Source organism: Maylandia zebra, linkage group LG22 (genome assembly GCF_041146795.1).
Source record: "Maylandia zebra isolate NMK-2024a linkage group LG22, Mzebra_GT3a, whole genome shotgun sequence".
NCBI classification, from domain to species: domain Eukaryota; kingdom Metazoa; phylum Chordata; class Actinopteri; order Cichliformes; family Cichlidae; genus Maylandia; species Maylandia zebra.
In genome coordinates this window covers 12841673-12858682 of record NC_135187.1, presented here as the reverse complement: position 1 = coordinate 12858682, position 17010 = coordinate 12841673, and the positions used below count along the sequence as shown (strand labels likewise).

Here is a 17010-nt window from a genome sequence, read left to right as displayed (position 1 = left end):
ATGCTTAGTATTCCACAGTCACAGACACAATGGTGCTCGCTCTGGCACCTGTCCTCTGAAAAGGCCAAGAGGAGGAAGATAAAGTCATTTTCTTCCCCCACCATTCAACTGTCAATACCAATGATAAGGTCACGCATCTCATTTAGAGGCCAAGACAGGACCTGTTAGAGAAGCAACCTATCGGGACACAGCCAATTACCAATTATCACCAGTCATTCGGTTCATTTTCACTGTGGCCCATTCATGTCCTTTCAGCCTTTCAAGGCACTTTGAGTGTTTTAAATGGCAACAGGAGCTCTGAATTTCTCTGAGTGCGCCGACTGGCCTCTTGTTTGGACTCAAGAGCCTCGAGCTCTGACCTTCACTACGTCTGCAATGGTGAGAAGTTGTGTCCTTCGTTTGTGTCCCACCATTCAACTACAAACACATCCAGTCGAGGTTAAAGAGGAGCTCGTGCCTTTGATATCTCCTGCAGCAACTTGGGGCAGAAAAGAAGATGGGAAAGAAAAAAGAAAGAGGTTGATGTATAATGCAGAAAGTGCTCTCGAGGCTGCAGGCAACAACAACTCTCTGCACGCCCCTCTGCTCTTTATCCTCCATTTCCATCTGTGACTCTATGCAATAACATTTACAGATACATACAGTACGTGTCTTCTTTCCTACTTTAGATTATTTTAGTGAAGACGCTGCAGGAAAAAAGCCAAAAACAGGCAGGAATACTGAGGGAAGTCTGATCTGAAACTCCAGGCAGTGTAATTGCACACAGGGCTCCTGCAGAGAGCTGGGAGAAGCAGAAGAATACCAGAGTGTTCCAGGACCCGAGTGCCTGCTTGTCACCTGAATATTTTATTCCATGGGTGCACGCCAAAATATCCACATGCACACACAGACTACACGCTCCCTGCACCAAAACATTTTTGCACAAAAGACACCAGCGCACACAGGAGGGAGCATGCATGAGCACACATGTACAGGAGTCCCAAGGGCTGCCTGGTTCTCGCAGCAGAGTGATATATATAGAAATGAAAAGGAGGGGAGGATGGTAGGAGGAGGTCTGTTATGATTTCAGTGGTTCTAACTAATTAAAGAGGTTCCTGACAGCAACAGGAAATTACTGCTGAGGAGGTCAGAGCATCTCTCCAGAAAACCCTCGAGTGGATATATCGGTGGACTCGGTGGCTGGCATTAACTCAGACTTCTTAATGCAGTCCAACTCGTCCAAAAGTGGATCATAATGTGCCTCAAATAGGAAATAACTGCAAAGTGTGTTCAGATTTATGGCTCCATCGAAGCGAGAGAGGGAGAGGACAAGAGCAAGTACACTATTAAAAGGTTTCAGCTCCGTTCCTCCCGCTACCATCACACATTGTAGCAGAAAATCCATCATTTTAATAAGTTCTTCTATAGTCATGTTTAAAATCACGTATATGCCCCTCTTGCTCTCATGTAGTGCTTCCTGTCGCATTTTTTACCCTTTTAACCGCCCACTGTTCCTACCATAGTCCCTAACAATTACACATGTTGTGAACATTTAACATACACACAGACAAAGCTCAAATTTTCAAAGTCAAGCAGTTTCTCCCAAACTCATCTCATACAGTGTTGTATGAGATTCCTTTAAAGTGGTGAAGTAAGTATTCAGATCACCAAATTACACTTTATGTGCTTATAAAGAACAACAGAATCAGCTGTATCTGCAAAACGGTAGGTTATCTAATAATTAATCATCCAGATTTGATCTATATTTAGCAAAAATAACTTTAGTATATAATTTAACTAGTGGCTAGATATGACAAATAAATGGAGTGGAGTATAGTTCAATATTTTCCTCCAAAAATGCAATGCTTATATTCCACCATGTTCTTCATAAATGCAATATAAAGAGGATGCGAGAGATTTTTCAGATGAAACACAAAAAAATGTCAGCTTATAGCAGACCAATAAGGCATTAATACATATCTATTAACAATTAGTTACAGAATTAAGCATGTCAGATGTATTAATGAGAGTCTAAGAGTGTATTTTGCACTTCAAAAACAATCTCAGCAACTTTAACAGATGCAGAAAATGTTTACCACACGAATAAACCCCGACGGCTGATTTGTTCTATAATTTATGAAGTCAACAAAGGCGCTCAGTGTTGGAGGAAAACTCACTGCCTCCCACATCAGACCAGCAATGTTCACTGCCAAAATGCACAAACTTGTGCACACTGTGTACCCCCCTCCCCAGGCTGCATATACACTTACTCACCCCATAACCAAAACAGAGAAAAAAAGATAATCAGCACACGATGCAAGGGTGCATGCACACACAAATATCAGCTCAGAAACACTTACACTGCATTGTTGTGCAGCTACAGGCTTGACCTGCATAAGACTGGATCTCATCTCCAAAAAGAAGAAAAGAAACGGATAGGCTGGCCTCAGGTAAACGATCCAGTGGAAGGAGGGAAATTAAATTTTCTTGCTCCAAAAGCAGGACGGCCACAGCACGGCACTTCAGCCGGATCAAAATCCAATTTAAGAGATGTTCTCTTGGTGGAAACTGGATCTAAATTTGGATCTTTTGAGGTGATTAAAGCTCGAAGTGTCTTCTCCCACATGTGGGTTTCCTGACTGAGTGAGCAGCTGCCTTGAAGGAGTCTTGGCTCTTTGTTGTGTTTTTTTGGTTTTTGGAGAGGCGTTCAGTGTGCCTGAGCAAAGTTGCTATGCATGACTTACATAGAGTCTCTCCCTCGCCTCTGCTAACCCCCCCCCCCCCGCCTTTATAAAAAGAGGGAGGAGGGAAGAAAACAGCTGAGGGAAAGTCCCAGTGATGCTTCCCTCTACACCCTCCCATCATCCATCTCCGATTTCCCTTCATCTTTCCATTTTTACCTCATCCTCCTCCACCCTTACCTCATCACTTTTTCCTCTGCTCCCCTCCCTCCTGTCCTCTTCTGACAAGGCTTCCCTACCTCCTACGCCTCCTCCTCCTCTCCTAGTATATGTGGGACGGGTGTATGTATTATCTCCTATTATTACCACTAGTCTGCCAGTTCTGCACCCCTACAGTAGTCGACTCTTCAGGAACACATGCGAGGGGGGGTGCTATCATCTACCTTGTTCTACCTTTCAGCTCGTTTCCAGTACATTTTCTCTCTGTAACACAGACTCTTTTTTTTTTTAACTCCAGTCCTCTGTTTGATTCATTCTTCCCCACTCTTCCTCCGCCCTCACACTGTCATCTCCGTCATTGTGTCTTTCATTTACTCCCCCCCCCCAGCTCTTCATTCATGCCATCCGCTATTCTGTTTCATCATCATCTTTCTCCTTAACCGTCTTCCTCGCCCTCATTCACATGGTTCCCCCCTGCCTCCTTCTCCTTCCTAATGTATTTTTCTATCCAGTGTAGGCGTCTGCAGAAGGCTCAGTTAGTGCAAGTCTGCACTTCAAAGACTCCTTTTCTTCCTCAGTTACAACTTTGAGGGCTTGTCCTCCTTCACCAGCTGTCCTTCTCATCCCCTATCATCATCATCACTTCCATTTTCACTCATTTGTTTGTCGAAACAACATCTGAGAAAAGGAATCTACTCGAGGTGTATGAGTCTCAACTTCTAAACCACTTGCTATTTTGCAGCAGCTCTGTCCTCCTTCCAGCTCGGCCTCTGAAGTGTGTGTACGAGAGTGAAGTGGATTTCTCCTGCTTCTACTCCTCTGGGAGCAGTACACAGAAAATAAATAAATAAGAAAAATAAAAAGGAAACGATTCGTCTCCATCCAGCTCAAACACAGATTTTCATTGGCTGGATGTGTTTCCTCCTATGCAGAGCGTAAAACTGACCCTAAACCTTGTTCAGGACACGAAACACCAGCTAAACAACAGAGAGCTGGTTTTTGGGGAAATACAGCTTTTTCTCTTTTTAATGAATGAGATTAAAGTCAGTTCAAAATCCGCCACTGCAGTGTGCACGCACATCTTTTTACTGAGATTATGAAACTGACACTCTTAACAATGGGGAGCCGGCACCTACAGTACAAAGACGTCTGATGAAATATGAGCCACAGCTTCCCCTCCGTGCTGTTGTTGCTGCTGTGTTTTAAAATGGAAACTAATTATTTATCACTTCAGATTCACAAAAACAATCCAAGAGTTCAAAAACCTAAACACGGAGTAATTTACAATTATTTGTTGAAAAAAGAAAGAAAACAGAAAGAAAACTATCGAGCAGTCCACCCTGTTAGACCAGCTTTTGCCAACAAATACTGCAGTTTTTAAAATAATGTCATGTATAGTAATACATCGGGTCCATAATGTGCAAATTGCAGTAACTGTTTGAGACTTGCAGACATTTTTTAAATACAGTTTTGGTTTTAATAATCAAAAGCAAAGCAAATACTCTGTTGGGCTGAGATCAGGTGACTGACTTGGCCCTTAAAGAATATTCGGTTTTTCTCCTGGGTTGCTTTTACAGTTTGCTTTGGACACTATGAAGTGCTGACTATATAATCCTGTTAATCTTACTTTCAACTGTCCAAATATTTTTCCCAGAGCTGTGCAGCGTCTTTTTGGATGACTTCTGGCTAATCTGGCCTTCCTGTTCCTGAGTGCAATCAGCAGTTTGCACGTTGTTGTAAACACACTGTATTTCCATTCATGAATCCGTCTCTTGATTGTAGGCTTAGACAGCCATACGCCTGCCTCCTCAAGACTGCTCTTAACTTTACGACATCTAACCAAGTAGTTTTTCTCAAACACGGAAATAATTCTGTCGTCATGCGTTTTAGTTCTTTCAATCCTAAAGTTTCTGTTTTCTAGCTGATGGGTTTAGTTTGAGTTTTCAGCCTAATGATGGCCTGACTCACTTCACTGACATGTCTTTGTGCCTCATATTTATACTTATATATTTATTTACGCATATATATATTCACAGCTTTGAATCTATCCATTCATTTCCTTACACTTATACAGGACCAGGATCCTTGCAGGGCAAGCCTAAGCAAGGATGCCCAAACCTCCCACTCCCCAGTCACCTTCTCCTGCTTAAACACCGAGGCGTTCCCAGGTCAGCCGAGAGATGTAATCATCCAGCATGTCTTTGGTCTACTTTTCAACTTCAGAATATTATGCCTGCTTCATTTGCCATGAGCCTCTGAAAATGCGTGTATAAAAATATCTGTAATTCCCAAACATCTTTGCACTTTTATCATATCAATCGTCTTGATCGTTTGATATAAAATCCACTCTGGACCTAACTCTAGCAGTGCAACAAACACTTTTAAGCATAATTTCACACAGTTTTCTGAAATCACAAACAGCTTCACACACAAACACAATGTGTTGAATGTGAATGTTCCAGGTAAAAATACAGGACGGTGGCGCCTCTCTGCTCACAGCCAGAGGTGTGTGTCTGAGATGACCGTGTAAGAATATCCGTTGGTTTTGACATCATTGAGATCCAGCAGCAGAAATAAAAACGTGTGAAGCCGAAGCTTGTTTGTAGATACTCTGGAGATATCTTCATGTTTACCATCCTTAATATGAGCATCACCATCAAGTTTGTGTGATGATGTTGCATTATGTTAATAAAGCATGTGTCTTACCTCCAGGGAGACACTTTAAGTTCAATACAAAGTCCAGCTCGGGATCACATTAACCTCCTGTAGTGCTGAGTTCCCGTGCTATCCAAGTCCAGCCTGTTAGCCTCTGACCTCTCTTAGATCACTGTGGCATTTCCACCGGTAAGACTCTAGCTGGCTGGGTACATGTCCTCTCTAAACTAACAGGCAGCCACATGAAAATCACTTTATAATCACTTTGTCAATCGCTTGACATTTACTCAACCAATGATCTTCTCACCTGTGTGCTTTACACTGCAGCTAAGTAGTGTAATCACTACCTGAGGAGCTCTGGAAGTGAATAAATGGAAGGATCTACCACTTACCAAAGTAACCACTGTATGTGTGTGTGTTTTGAGCTCCTGTTAAATGTCAGGCATGTTGTGAATGTCAACTACCAGCGAATTACTAAAAAGCTTTTAAGTTGCAGTTGCTTCTGCCAATTTACACGAGCAGTGCTTATACTGCTCGCCAACAAAGCATATTATCATGCATCAATGGGGTAATTAGCAGCTTTAAATCCACTTAAAGCTGTTTAGATGTCTTTAATGTTTTAAAGACTAAATTAGTTTTCTGCTCGCAAGATCACAACAGAGTTTTAAATCTCCCAGAAGCTCCGGAAAAGGAATAAAGTCCACGAAAAGAGTTCAAGCTGAGACGCCGCAGATGCTTACGGTACAATGGGGGGCGGGGGGGGAGGTGGGCGTTGACCCAGATGCAACATCAGAACTGCAATAAATAATTCACAGCCTCAGACTCCTTGAATGGGTATGAATGAAAAAGCTGTTCAGCTTTGTCAAGAAAGAAAACCTCACAAAACCTTTTTTCCCTCCTAAAGAATAAAATAATAATATTTTTTAAATCAGGCACTGCAGTGGAGATGCGGATGTTGTACCCTGTTGTACCAGCTTCATTAGAGCAGCATCTAACATGGGCTGTGAGGACGTAAAAGGCACACACACACACAATTAATCTGTGATGTAGGTTTTGCGCATTGTTATCCCCATTTAAACTAAAATAGAGTGTAAGATTGAGGGGATCCCCACACTGTGACTGATGAATCACAACCATCACGTCCAGTTTAAAACCAGAACGTCATCGATGCAGTAGTTCATCTGTGATCCAAGTAAAACAATTATGAGTTTCACTGTCCCTGCTTGGCTGGATTGCACACACTTTGAAGAATTAAAGTCCCTTAAGAAAGCAAAAATCTGACCAATACTCAGATTCACTCTTTCACCTGGATGAGATAAAAACAAACAAACCAACAGCTGATGCTGTGGTGGACGCATTCATCTTTTGTATGCAGCCAATAATCAACACATTAAACTCGAACTAAAAAAAGACGTCCCTAACTTCAAAACCTTTTGAGGTTGCAGAGTGAGCTTTATGAGATCTCAGAAACTGCTTTCGTTCATCTCCCAGATCTGTTGCATCTCTTTAAGCTATCCATTGCTGATGACGATAAAAAGCCTCTGAGTGGCTGACAAATAAGTTCACTCCGTTAAATGCTTCTTTATCGACTTCAAAAGGAGTCATAAACGTGCCTGCATCGCCACACAGCTGAAGTTCATTTTGCATCCTGCATAATTATTCAGTGAAGCATTGAGTAATCCGCTTCAGCATTCAAGTTTCTAAATCATGGATGATGCACAGTTACCGTTACATGACGGGAAGGCAAAAAACAAACAAACAAACATCTGCACCAGAATCTTTGTTTAGCAGCAAAAATAGAGTGACAAATGTCATTAAAGCTTTTTTAAAGGTCCTTGTCTGGATTTTATGAAAGCAGACTTATGCTTAAATGATTTAGGAACAATTTTAATTTCCAATTTGTGTTTTTAACCAAAAATCACATTTTTTTTCTTTTAAAGGATCTTGAACAAAACAAGCATTTCTGATCTTCTATTGGTCAAATTGATTATCAATTACCTGAGAAAATCACTTATTACAAACTTCCTTTCTGTGTGCAGGAGCAGAGAAAGCTTTTTTGAATAACCATTTAAAAAGTGAGCGCCTTGAGGTCTATTTTAGGAGATAAAGGAGAAGGTGGTTTCTAACAGGGGGATGTCACCGTCAGTGTAAAGTTGGAATTTTATTAGAAAAACAGATTACAGAGCAGAGAGTGACTCATGGCTTGTTGAACAGACTGAATGCGAGCTGAGAACACAGTTATCATTATTTGTTTTTGTCACACGCAGACTGACAGGACCTTTTGTCTATTAATAAGACTGAGGAAGCATCAGTGCTGCAGGATGTTAGCATGTTACTGATGTCGAGGGCAAAGTTTAGAAATAAAATAAGTCCAGGTTGTTCTCCTTTTAAAAGAAGAAGCAAAAAATACACATCTTTACGTTTCCTATATACTGAATTAGCTGCACAGTGACTTATGGGAAGACTTTGCTGCCCTCTGCTGGAGTAAAGAAGGAACAATAACTCTGCAGTGCACCGAGGATTTTGTCCAGAGTGCACTTAAGAGAAAAGAAAATATGGACTATTTTCTGATGCAACAGTATTTGTGCTTTCTCTCCACATGACTGTGTTTCTTTCCAAATCCTGGATCTGAAGATAGAGGCTGTCGCTGATATTATAACTGATACTGACACATTTTACCACATTTTTTACTGTTTTATTCCTGTTTTCTGCCTTTTTCTTTATAATTCAGAGTTGTCTATCATTGAATTCCTGCTCTGCAGCAGCAGCTCATAACCACAGCAATACTGTAGGCAGCTCTAATATGTGGTAGGGGATTGCACTGGAGCTCTTGTAGATGCATAAACCAACGGGTTTTCTGCAAGCACCAGCAATTTCCTCTCTATTTTCCCACAGTCACGCATCGGTCTTGAGCTTTTTCCTACTGACTGCATAGGAATTAATATCAACCGCCACAGCAGTGCTACATAATTCATACAGAAAGCCTTTATTATTCTGAGGTAATGTATTTTCTTCCTTCTCTCAAGTCTGCTCATGAGATTACGGGGTATATGTTAAACGGGCAAGTGGCCAAGAGGATCAGAAACTGACCTTGAGCTTTACGCCATCGCAAATGTTCGTTTTGAGGGTTTTGTCCAAACCAATTATTTAAAGCTGGTTTTATTCAAATTCTTTCTGCATTGCATTTCACAACCACAAGATGGCAAACTCAGCGCCTCAACAAATCCACCATTACTATGCCAAGCACAGAACATCAGATAAATTATCATCCCAGAGCAATCTTTATCCTTGATTATCTAAACATCATCTTAATGATAAGGCCGTCGAGTCGTGAAGAATCTCTCACTCGCTCTGCCTCACCTTCTGTTCTCATTAATACTGAGAAAAGGCTTTAAATCAACTCGATGAGACATGGACGCCGGTTAGAAAATTCCTCTTAAAGGAGGACTAAACATCAGTGTCGGGCTGGACTAATGTGCCTGCACTGTACGTCCGCTGCCTCTCTGCCTTGCGCCTTCAAACGGCAGCCAGAGCATCTTTAAAGGCTCTAATGAAATCTGGATCAAGCTGCAGGGCAGTGCTGAGAAACAGGCTGCAGGAGAGCGTGAAATATTACAGAGCAGAGACACAGAGTGGTAAAAGTCAAAAGCATGTTTCCAAATTTAGAGCTCTACTTTTCCTTTAAAAATGACATCTAGTCTTTGTGATAACTACTGACATCACACATGACAGGGCACTTTTACAGCAAACACTACAGGCATACACCCATGTTCTGTATACTTTAAGTTAGCAGTTTTAGTGCTGAACAGTATATCACATGTAAGCTCTATTAGTCAGAAGTGGGCATATCTTGTAACGGTGTGCAGTCTATCCTTACAATCCCTGAGAAAACTTGACAAGTTAAAGACAAAAGAAGAGGTGACCTAAAAAAAAAAAAAAAAAAAAAAAACTATCTACAGCAGGTGAACGGCGTCTGAAAGTCACGTTATTAAAAAAAAGGGAAAGAATCCAGCAAAGACCTGACAAAGGACCTGAGAGATCCATCTGGCATTCAGTTAATCCATCTACTGTTCACTGAACCCTCAGCGGAAAAGGTCTCAGTGGAAGGATGGCTGTCAAGAAGCCATTCTTAAGGAAAGGAAACAAGGAAAAAAGCCTGTTGTATGCTAAAATACACAAGAACTGTGCTGAAAACCAGTGGCAACAGGTCTTATTGAGTATTAATGAATCCACATTTGAAATTTTTGGTTCAAGGTGTTTCAATATGTATAGAAGAGTGGTAACACAGTCATCTATAAAGCATGGTTGAGGCTCTATCAATGTTTGGGGTCTGCATTTCAGCCAGTATTCAAGATCTTGTCACTACTGATGGAATTATTAAAGCGACTTTGAAAACAACTTCACTCTTCAGCATGAGAATGATCCAAACCACACTGCCAATGCACCAAAGCGTACCTGGATAGAAAACGCAACACTATCAGTCACGGATTGCCCTGATTATCCCAGACCTCAACATTATTGAAGCAATGGGGGATCATCTCGACAGAGAACAGAACAAAAGGCAGCCGACATCCAAAGAAGATGTTTGAATGTCCTTCAAGAAGTCTGGAGAGCTATTTCTGAAGACCATTTTAAATTATGAGACAGATGCTAGAATTGTACAAACTCTGTTTGTGGTCTCACATGCTGTATTTCCATACATGTCTGCACATGTTTCAATAAATCACTACACCTAGAAAATATAAAGAAATCACTGGTAGCTCAAGACTTTTGCACATTTGTATGCATCTGGAATGAGTGCCGATAATTCATCGTATCATTAACGAGGCTACAAGCAGGACAACGTGTGCCTTATCCAGCTCCATGAAAATACAGTCACTGTCATTTTTATGATATCCCTAATAGCTTGCCATTATCCATCAGTGAAGGATGGTACGCCTTACTTAAGTTGGCAGAAACATACCGGCAGAGGCAGGGAAGTCAATGGAGAGAGCCGACTGAATCATAACTGCCATAATGATGTCTTAAAAGGGGCCAAATCACTATTACGACCTGCCCTCGCTTCTCTGCTTATAATTGTTCGACGTGAAGTGTTTTGAACAGCTGGACTGTAAATGGTTTGACACTGCAACACTGTAATACCCATTTCACACTCGTATGTCAATAGAAAATGATCATTAACATGACAGATTATAATTCTGTGGCTGCAGATCAGATCGCTCCAGGCACAGTTCGTCCCTCGTGGCGTAAAAGCAGGAAGCTGATTGAACATTTACACAGAGGCTAAAATTTTCCACAAAGCCTTCCATTATTTGTTTTGTGGTTTCGCTGAAATGAATGTCAGGCCATTACAAGATCTGACAAGTATTTAACAAGCAACACACACTTCTGACAGGTAATGATAAAAGTCTAGCATTTGATGAAAAGGATATTTGTGAGCATGAGCAGAATTGAAAGCTGCTGAGACGACACTCCATCCATTAATCTTCATCTTCTTATGTGTAGGTGAGGGTTACATTATTCCACTAAGTTTGAATAAAAAGATGACAGCGCCAAAGATTAATGTGACTCGTGACAACGGTGTTAAAGAAAAGTGATTTATGATTACAAGAAGCTCATGTAAACACGTCGGTCAGTTTATTAGGTACACCTGGCATGGTTGGCATATAGACAGTGTAAAGACTAGCGAAAGTTGCTTATTTTTCTTGACAGTAAGTGCAAAATGTGTCCATATCCATATGTATGCTCTTCTTACTCCCTGGACATCAAATTCTCCGCGTCTCACCTTGCTGCACAAGGAGATTACTTCTAATTGGATCACTTCCAAACTCGTCCCGCCTCCCCAACTTAATTCATACTGAGTGGATCTCGTTTCTCCAAAACATTTTCATCTTGTTTTTATTCGTGTCAATCGTGTCAATCCATTTCATCATAGCTTCTGTCCAAGTGCATTAGTTCTTATTTGGTTATCGTCTTGTTTTTGTCAGGAAAAACTATCACAAAAATTAATAGTCAACAATATTAACACTATTTACAACCAAGGTAAGCATCTCTCAGTGCACACCCATAAAACAGATGAGCTACAGCAACAGAAGACGACACCAGGTGTTACTCCTGTCAGCTAATAACAAGAAACCGAGACTACAATTTGCACAGACCTCACCTAAATTAAATAAACAGTTCAGGCTGCCAGTGGTGATATTAGTACTAATTGAGCATTGTTTAAATTTCACAGCTTGCCTAAGTGTTCTTGCTGACCATGCTCATCCCTTTATGACCACCGTGGATGGGAAACTGCTGGTGGCCTTGTATCACTCCACCACAGAAAGCATCCTGGTTTGCTGTGTAACAGTGTGGTATGCAGTGAATAAATAGGCTGTCCAGTGGGTAATAAACACAGCACAAAAGATCATCGAATGCGTTTTAGTTGTGTGTTAATTTTACTATTTGCAATGGAAATTAAAACCATCTGGATTCTGATCTTCTTACAGTTGCTCCCAGCAGCACAACACATCATGTCACGAAGCTCAAATCATCTCAAACTGCCTTCTTGAACTTGTCACCAGATATAAGACCAATAAAGGACCTCTGTGGTGTGGTAGAACAGGAGATTTGCATTACTGATGTAAGCCCACCAATCTGCAGCAACTGTGTGATGCTATCATATCAATATTGATCAGCACTTTGTCAAATCTGTGCCACGAATAATTAAAGCATCTCTGAAGGAAAAACAGAGTCCGAACTGGTGCTTGCAAAGTGCACCGAATAAAATAAAGGCTGGTTTAAGAAGCATTTTAGCCGATTTCTACTTCCATAATTGTGAACCTACAACTACACATCTATCCATTTTCTTCCGCTTATCCGGGGCCAGGTCCCGGTGGCAGCAGCCCAAGCAGAGAAGCCCAGACCTCCCTCTCCCCAGCCTCCTCCTCCAGCTTATCTGGGGGAACACCAAGGTGTTTCCAGGCCAGCCGAGACATATAATCTCTCCAGTGTGTACTGGGTCTGCCTCAGGACCTCCTCCCCGTGGGACATGCCCGGAAAACCTCACCCAGGAGGTGCCCAGGAGGCATCCTTGTCAGGTGCCTGAACCACCTCCACTGACTCCTTTCGATGTGGAGGAGCAGCGGCTCTACTCTGAGGCCCTCCCGAATGGCGGAACTTCTCACCCTATCTCTAAGGGAAAGACTAGCCACCCTTCGGAGGAAGTCCATTTCTGCCACTTGTATTCGCGATCTTGTTCTTTCGGTTTTTTGAAAACTTTGCTCCCAATGTGGGGGTCCCTGGACATTCCAGCGCAAGAGAAACATTCTTTTTTCTTTTTTTTTTTGCCTGTCCCGTTTGGCTCTTTTGCCATCAGAATTATTGTCTAAAGGCAAACAAAGATGCCCAACGGATTTACTTTACCAAATTGACCATCCCAGCCTTGCCATAATGGTCCATTTGATTCACCTTTTATTGTTTATTTTATTTTCACTTACTGAATACGGGACAGACTTGACTGGGGGAAAGAAGGGGAGAAAGAAAGAGGGAAAGAGAAACAGTTGAGAAGAGGGACGGGGGAGAAGGGCAAAAGACAAAAACCAACAGAATGAGCAGAAAAAAAAAAGAAAAAAATGCATATATCGATCACCTGGATCACCTGTTGAGAAAGAAAAAAGAAAACAAGCAGAAGAGAACAAGAGTAATAGAATAAACAACATCACCATGATATATGGGAATATGACAGTAAATACTAAATATTAAACATTATTGTGCAGCACATCAGATCAACAGAACACAGTGTGCTTTGAGGTAGGAGCCAAAAAGGGTGTAGTTTGTGGGTGTGCAAGAGAAACATTCTGACATTCCACGAATGGCATTACAAGGAATTTAAAATGAAATCAATGAAGAGAAAATGGGGAAAACAGCTTTTGCTTTTGTCTATGGTCATTCTCGTAACTACCAGTGGAACTTGTTGCTTTAACTTTAGTGATAATAAAAGAATTTGCATAAATAAAACATTAAGGGGTTCACAGCAAATATAAGCAAATTAAAATGATTTATTTTGGGTGGAACTTGTTGTTAAAAGTCAATGTTTTAACTAAATTACAGAAACTGATGCGCTAATATCTCACTCCAGTGTCCCCTCTTTCTCTCCACCAGACTCTCACTGCATTTACGTCACAGTCACCTGCCCCCTGCCCCCTCCATTTCTTGGTACTGAAACAGGTTGGTCCAGACACACATTCCTCCAGGGATTGGCTCAGTACACTGTGTGACCCACTTATTTGACAGCACTTCTTTTAAAATTGTCAGATGAGTGGAGTGCTCCCCCTTCCAGCCAGGAAGAGCAAACACGATAGAGTGTGGCAGAAATTCTCAAGTGAGGCCACTGGCCCCTGAGTTTCAGCTTAAGTATATTTTGTATTTGTATCTATCATCACCACAGCAAGTAATTTCAGCTTACAAAGCACTAAAAGGCAAAGTTTTCATAACAATGAACATGAAAAAAATGCATCTTTTGGCAACTTCAAGAAGGCCTGACATCAACCACTTGAGACTTTGTTGCATATTTAATGCCACAGAGTGTTTTTGTTTACATAAGCTTTGTCTTTATTTATTCAAGTTCAATAAAGAAAAGCTTATAAAAAGAAACTTGGAGAAAAAAAGGAAATCAATCAAATATCCCCTTAAAATTAACTTAAGTGTTTGCAGAATTAAAACTGGCTTCATAATTTGATAGGTCAACAAGGCTAAGATAAAGAAAAAAGGCTCAGCTAGTTAACACATGAGGTTGCACTGCATCATCACCATTAAATATTAAAAGGTCAAGCAACAGGTAAGCCAAACTCTGTTTTATCCTTCTTTTTGACTCTATTGGCAACCGCAATTTACAAAATAAACATGATGTTGTTTTGAATAAGACACGAAACTAGCAATGGAAACCATATAGTCATCAGGAAAGCGTTTACTCACATCATAGACAACGCTACGGTCACTTAAGCGGTCGCCAATTACCTCAACAACAGTTTGTGACCATGGCAGGACCAAAATACCTGCAACCTTGTGCAATGAATTTGTTATCTCGTTGCCTTTGAAATGGTTGTTTCAAACACATGGACCAGGTTTTTTGCAGAGACGGTCTTCAAAGCAACTTTGGTGCATCAACACAGCAATAAAATGGCATCAAAACTGAGTTAGTCTACAACCAGTTTGCAACAAGTTTGAGATTAAAAGGCTTCAAGTCAGAAATTACAGAAAATCTGTTGGTGATAAACTAATCTGCAGCGCTGCAAATACACAGAAATGCACATTAACTACTTACATCAGAGTCTGAGCAGACCCTAACAGATATGAAAGAGACCAGAACTAACCACTAGAGACTGGTCTAAAACCTTCTGGCAACCACCAGTTGTGGGAGAACAATTAGTATTCCCTGAGTGGTTGCAAGTGGCTGCTGAGCCTGAGTCACATAGGCAAAAACCTCCTTGTGACCACTTTAGGATATTGGTACAGTCTTAGTAATTGATGGAGTGTTTACATTAAAAAAATACATGCAACTGTGGGAATATGCTAGCATTCAAAGCAATTATTAGGAGGTTTGTGGTGCATTATCTGTTTTTTGCATCCTATTTCAACCAACAAGAGCCAGAAACCTTCAGGAATCACTGCCAGCCACTCTTGGAAAACACATTTTTCCCAACCAATAAGTGGTTGTATCACATCCATTATGTTGGACATTTCTTGAGTAATGTGCACACAATGTCACGTGAGAAATCTATATCCATCTTTTAAATCTGTTCACACCATATCAAGGCACCTGCTCCACTGACACTGCAAATTATTTTAGCATAAAGTTAACCACATGACTCCAAGTGTTACAGATATATTTTCTGTGCCCTCCATGCTAGTAGTTTGCACATCCCTGCACTCTGCTGCTTTCTTTTCATTTCTTTCAATACAAACAAAAAAACAAAAAAAAAACCTGTTCACACTTTCAATAAAATTAACAAAATTTCACACAAGCTTCTTAACTCGCAGTACCTGCCTTTGCTTTCTTTTTCTAGTGTCTCTGTTATCCAGGTCAAACTCCTCAAAACTTTGCAATAAAACTGAATGTGATTCAGGAACATGAAGCAGAGCATAGCAGTGGAATATGATACCCTGTAGATGTATTTTTTTTTACAGTTTAATTACAGGAAGTGACCTTTGCTGTATGCCATGCTCACTGTGCTTCCTGCTCATAGTTACACGCACACAATCCAATAAATGCAATATGCAGCAAAGGACGAAAAAATACACTAAAATTCACTTTGCATGATAAGCCTGAACTTTAGGGCCAAAGGAGCAAATGTAAATTGATTTTCTTTGTACCCATCCAACCAAATCCTATCAACAAACAGCTGTACAGTGATCTGAATGAAACACACTGCAGTTAGAAATCATACAGACTGTTTGTGCAGCCCTTTAGCATCCAAGCCAAGCTAGCAGAGGTCAGAGAGACGGGCCGAATACTGACGCGATAATTGACAGCGTGACGTGATGTTTCTCACCTCAGCACCATGGGGCAGAATCCTTTTCCTGAGGGCCGGGGAGGGCTCGGTTGACTGCAAAGGAGTCAGACCCCCGTTCTTCAGTTGCTCCCCCGAGGGCGACTTTGGTACAGTCCACACAGGAGCACCATCTGAAAAACGACAAGTTATTGTTGTTGAAAGAATCAAAGAGGGATCAGGGTGAAAACCAAGATTAGCCTCTCCTTTTTATATATATATGTGACATTCAATATAAAGGTGTGTGTGTGACTGATGGAAGTGACAAACCAGGAAGGTGTGTGCATGTGTGTCCTTGCATGAATCTACGCGAATTTAATATTTGTTCAGTGTTATAGCCTGCCTTGTATTGATTCACATGATCAAACATACAGAAGCGACTAGAATGGAGATTAAATTTGATTCCCGTCCCAAAAAGATCAAAGGCTCAATAAAGAAGAAGAAAAGAAATCAATCAACCAATTTCTTTCCACTTACTGCAGCGATTGTGCATTTAATAATAAATCATACCCAAAAATGCTCAACCTTTACTGTCTTCACCTTCTGGGCTTTTGCTGTCAGAGATGATCATCCAACTCAAGGATCTTTTGTTGAAGGCGCAGTTGTTAAATGTCAGCGTTGTCAGAACTGACCCATTTTTAGGGATTTTCTAACTCGTTCAAAATGTTAAGAAACTTTAATTAAAAAGCAGCCACACCTGCACACATTGTACACAAATAAGTACAACATGGATGCTTGAGATTAAATGGGCGCTGATTTGATTTAAAATCAGTATTTTCATGCATCGTCTTTAAATGTTACATCAGCACCTGCTTCATTGTAATTTAACCCTTGTGTTGTCCATGGGTCATTTTTGTCCTCTAAAGAAATCTTTTGCTATCAAAAATGTATTTGTTATTCATCAAATGGGCTGAAAATAACAGAAGTTATTCATTACTATACTA

At 40.9% G+C, this 17010-nt stretch overlaps 1 protein-coding gene across 1 annotated transcript in view; it reads right to left on the bottom strand.

The window, feature by feature from the left end:
* osbpl10a (oxysterol binding protein-like 10a) overlaps positions 1–17010 on the bottom strand; it is a 100487-nt gene that overhangs the window by 13408 nt on the left and 70069 nt on the right. Inside the window, exon 7 of the mRNA XM_076879305.1 lies at positions 16070–16200. Coding sequence (XP_076735420.1) covers positions 16070–16200 — 131 coding nt within the window. The remainder of the gene's footprint in view (positions 1–16069; positions 16201–17010) is intronic.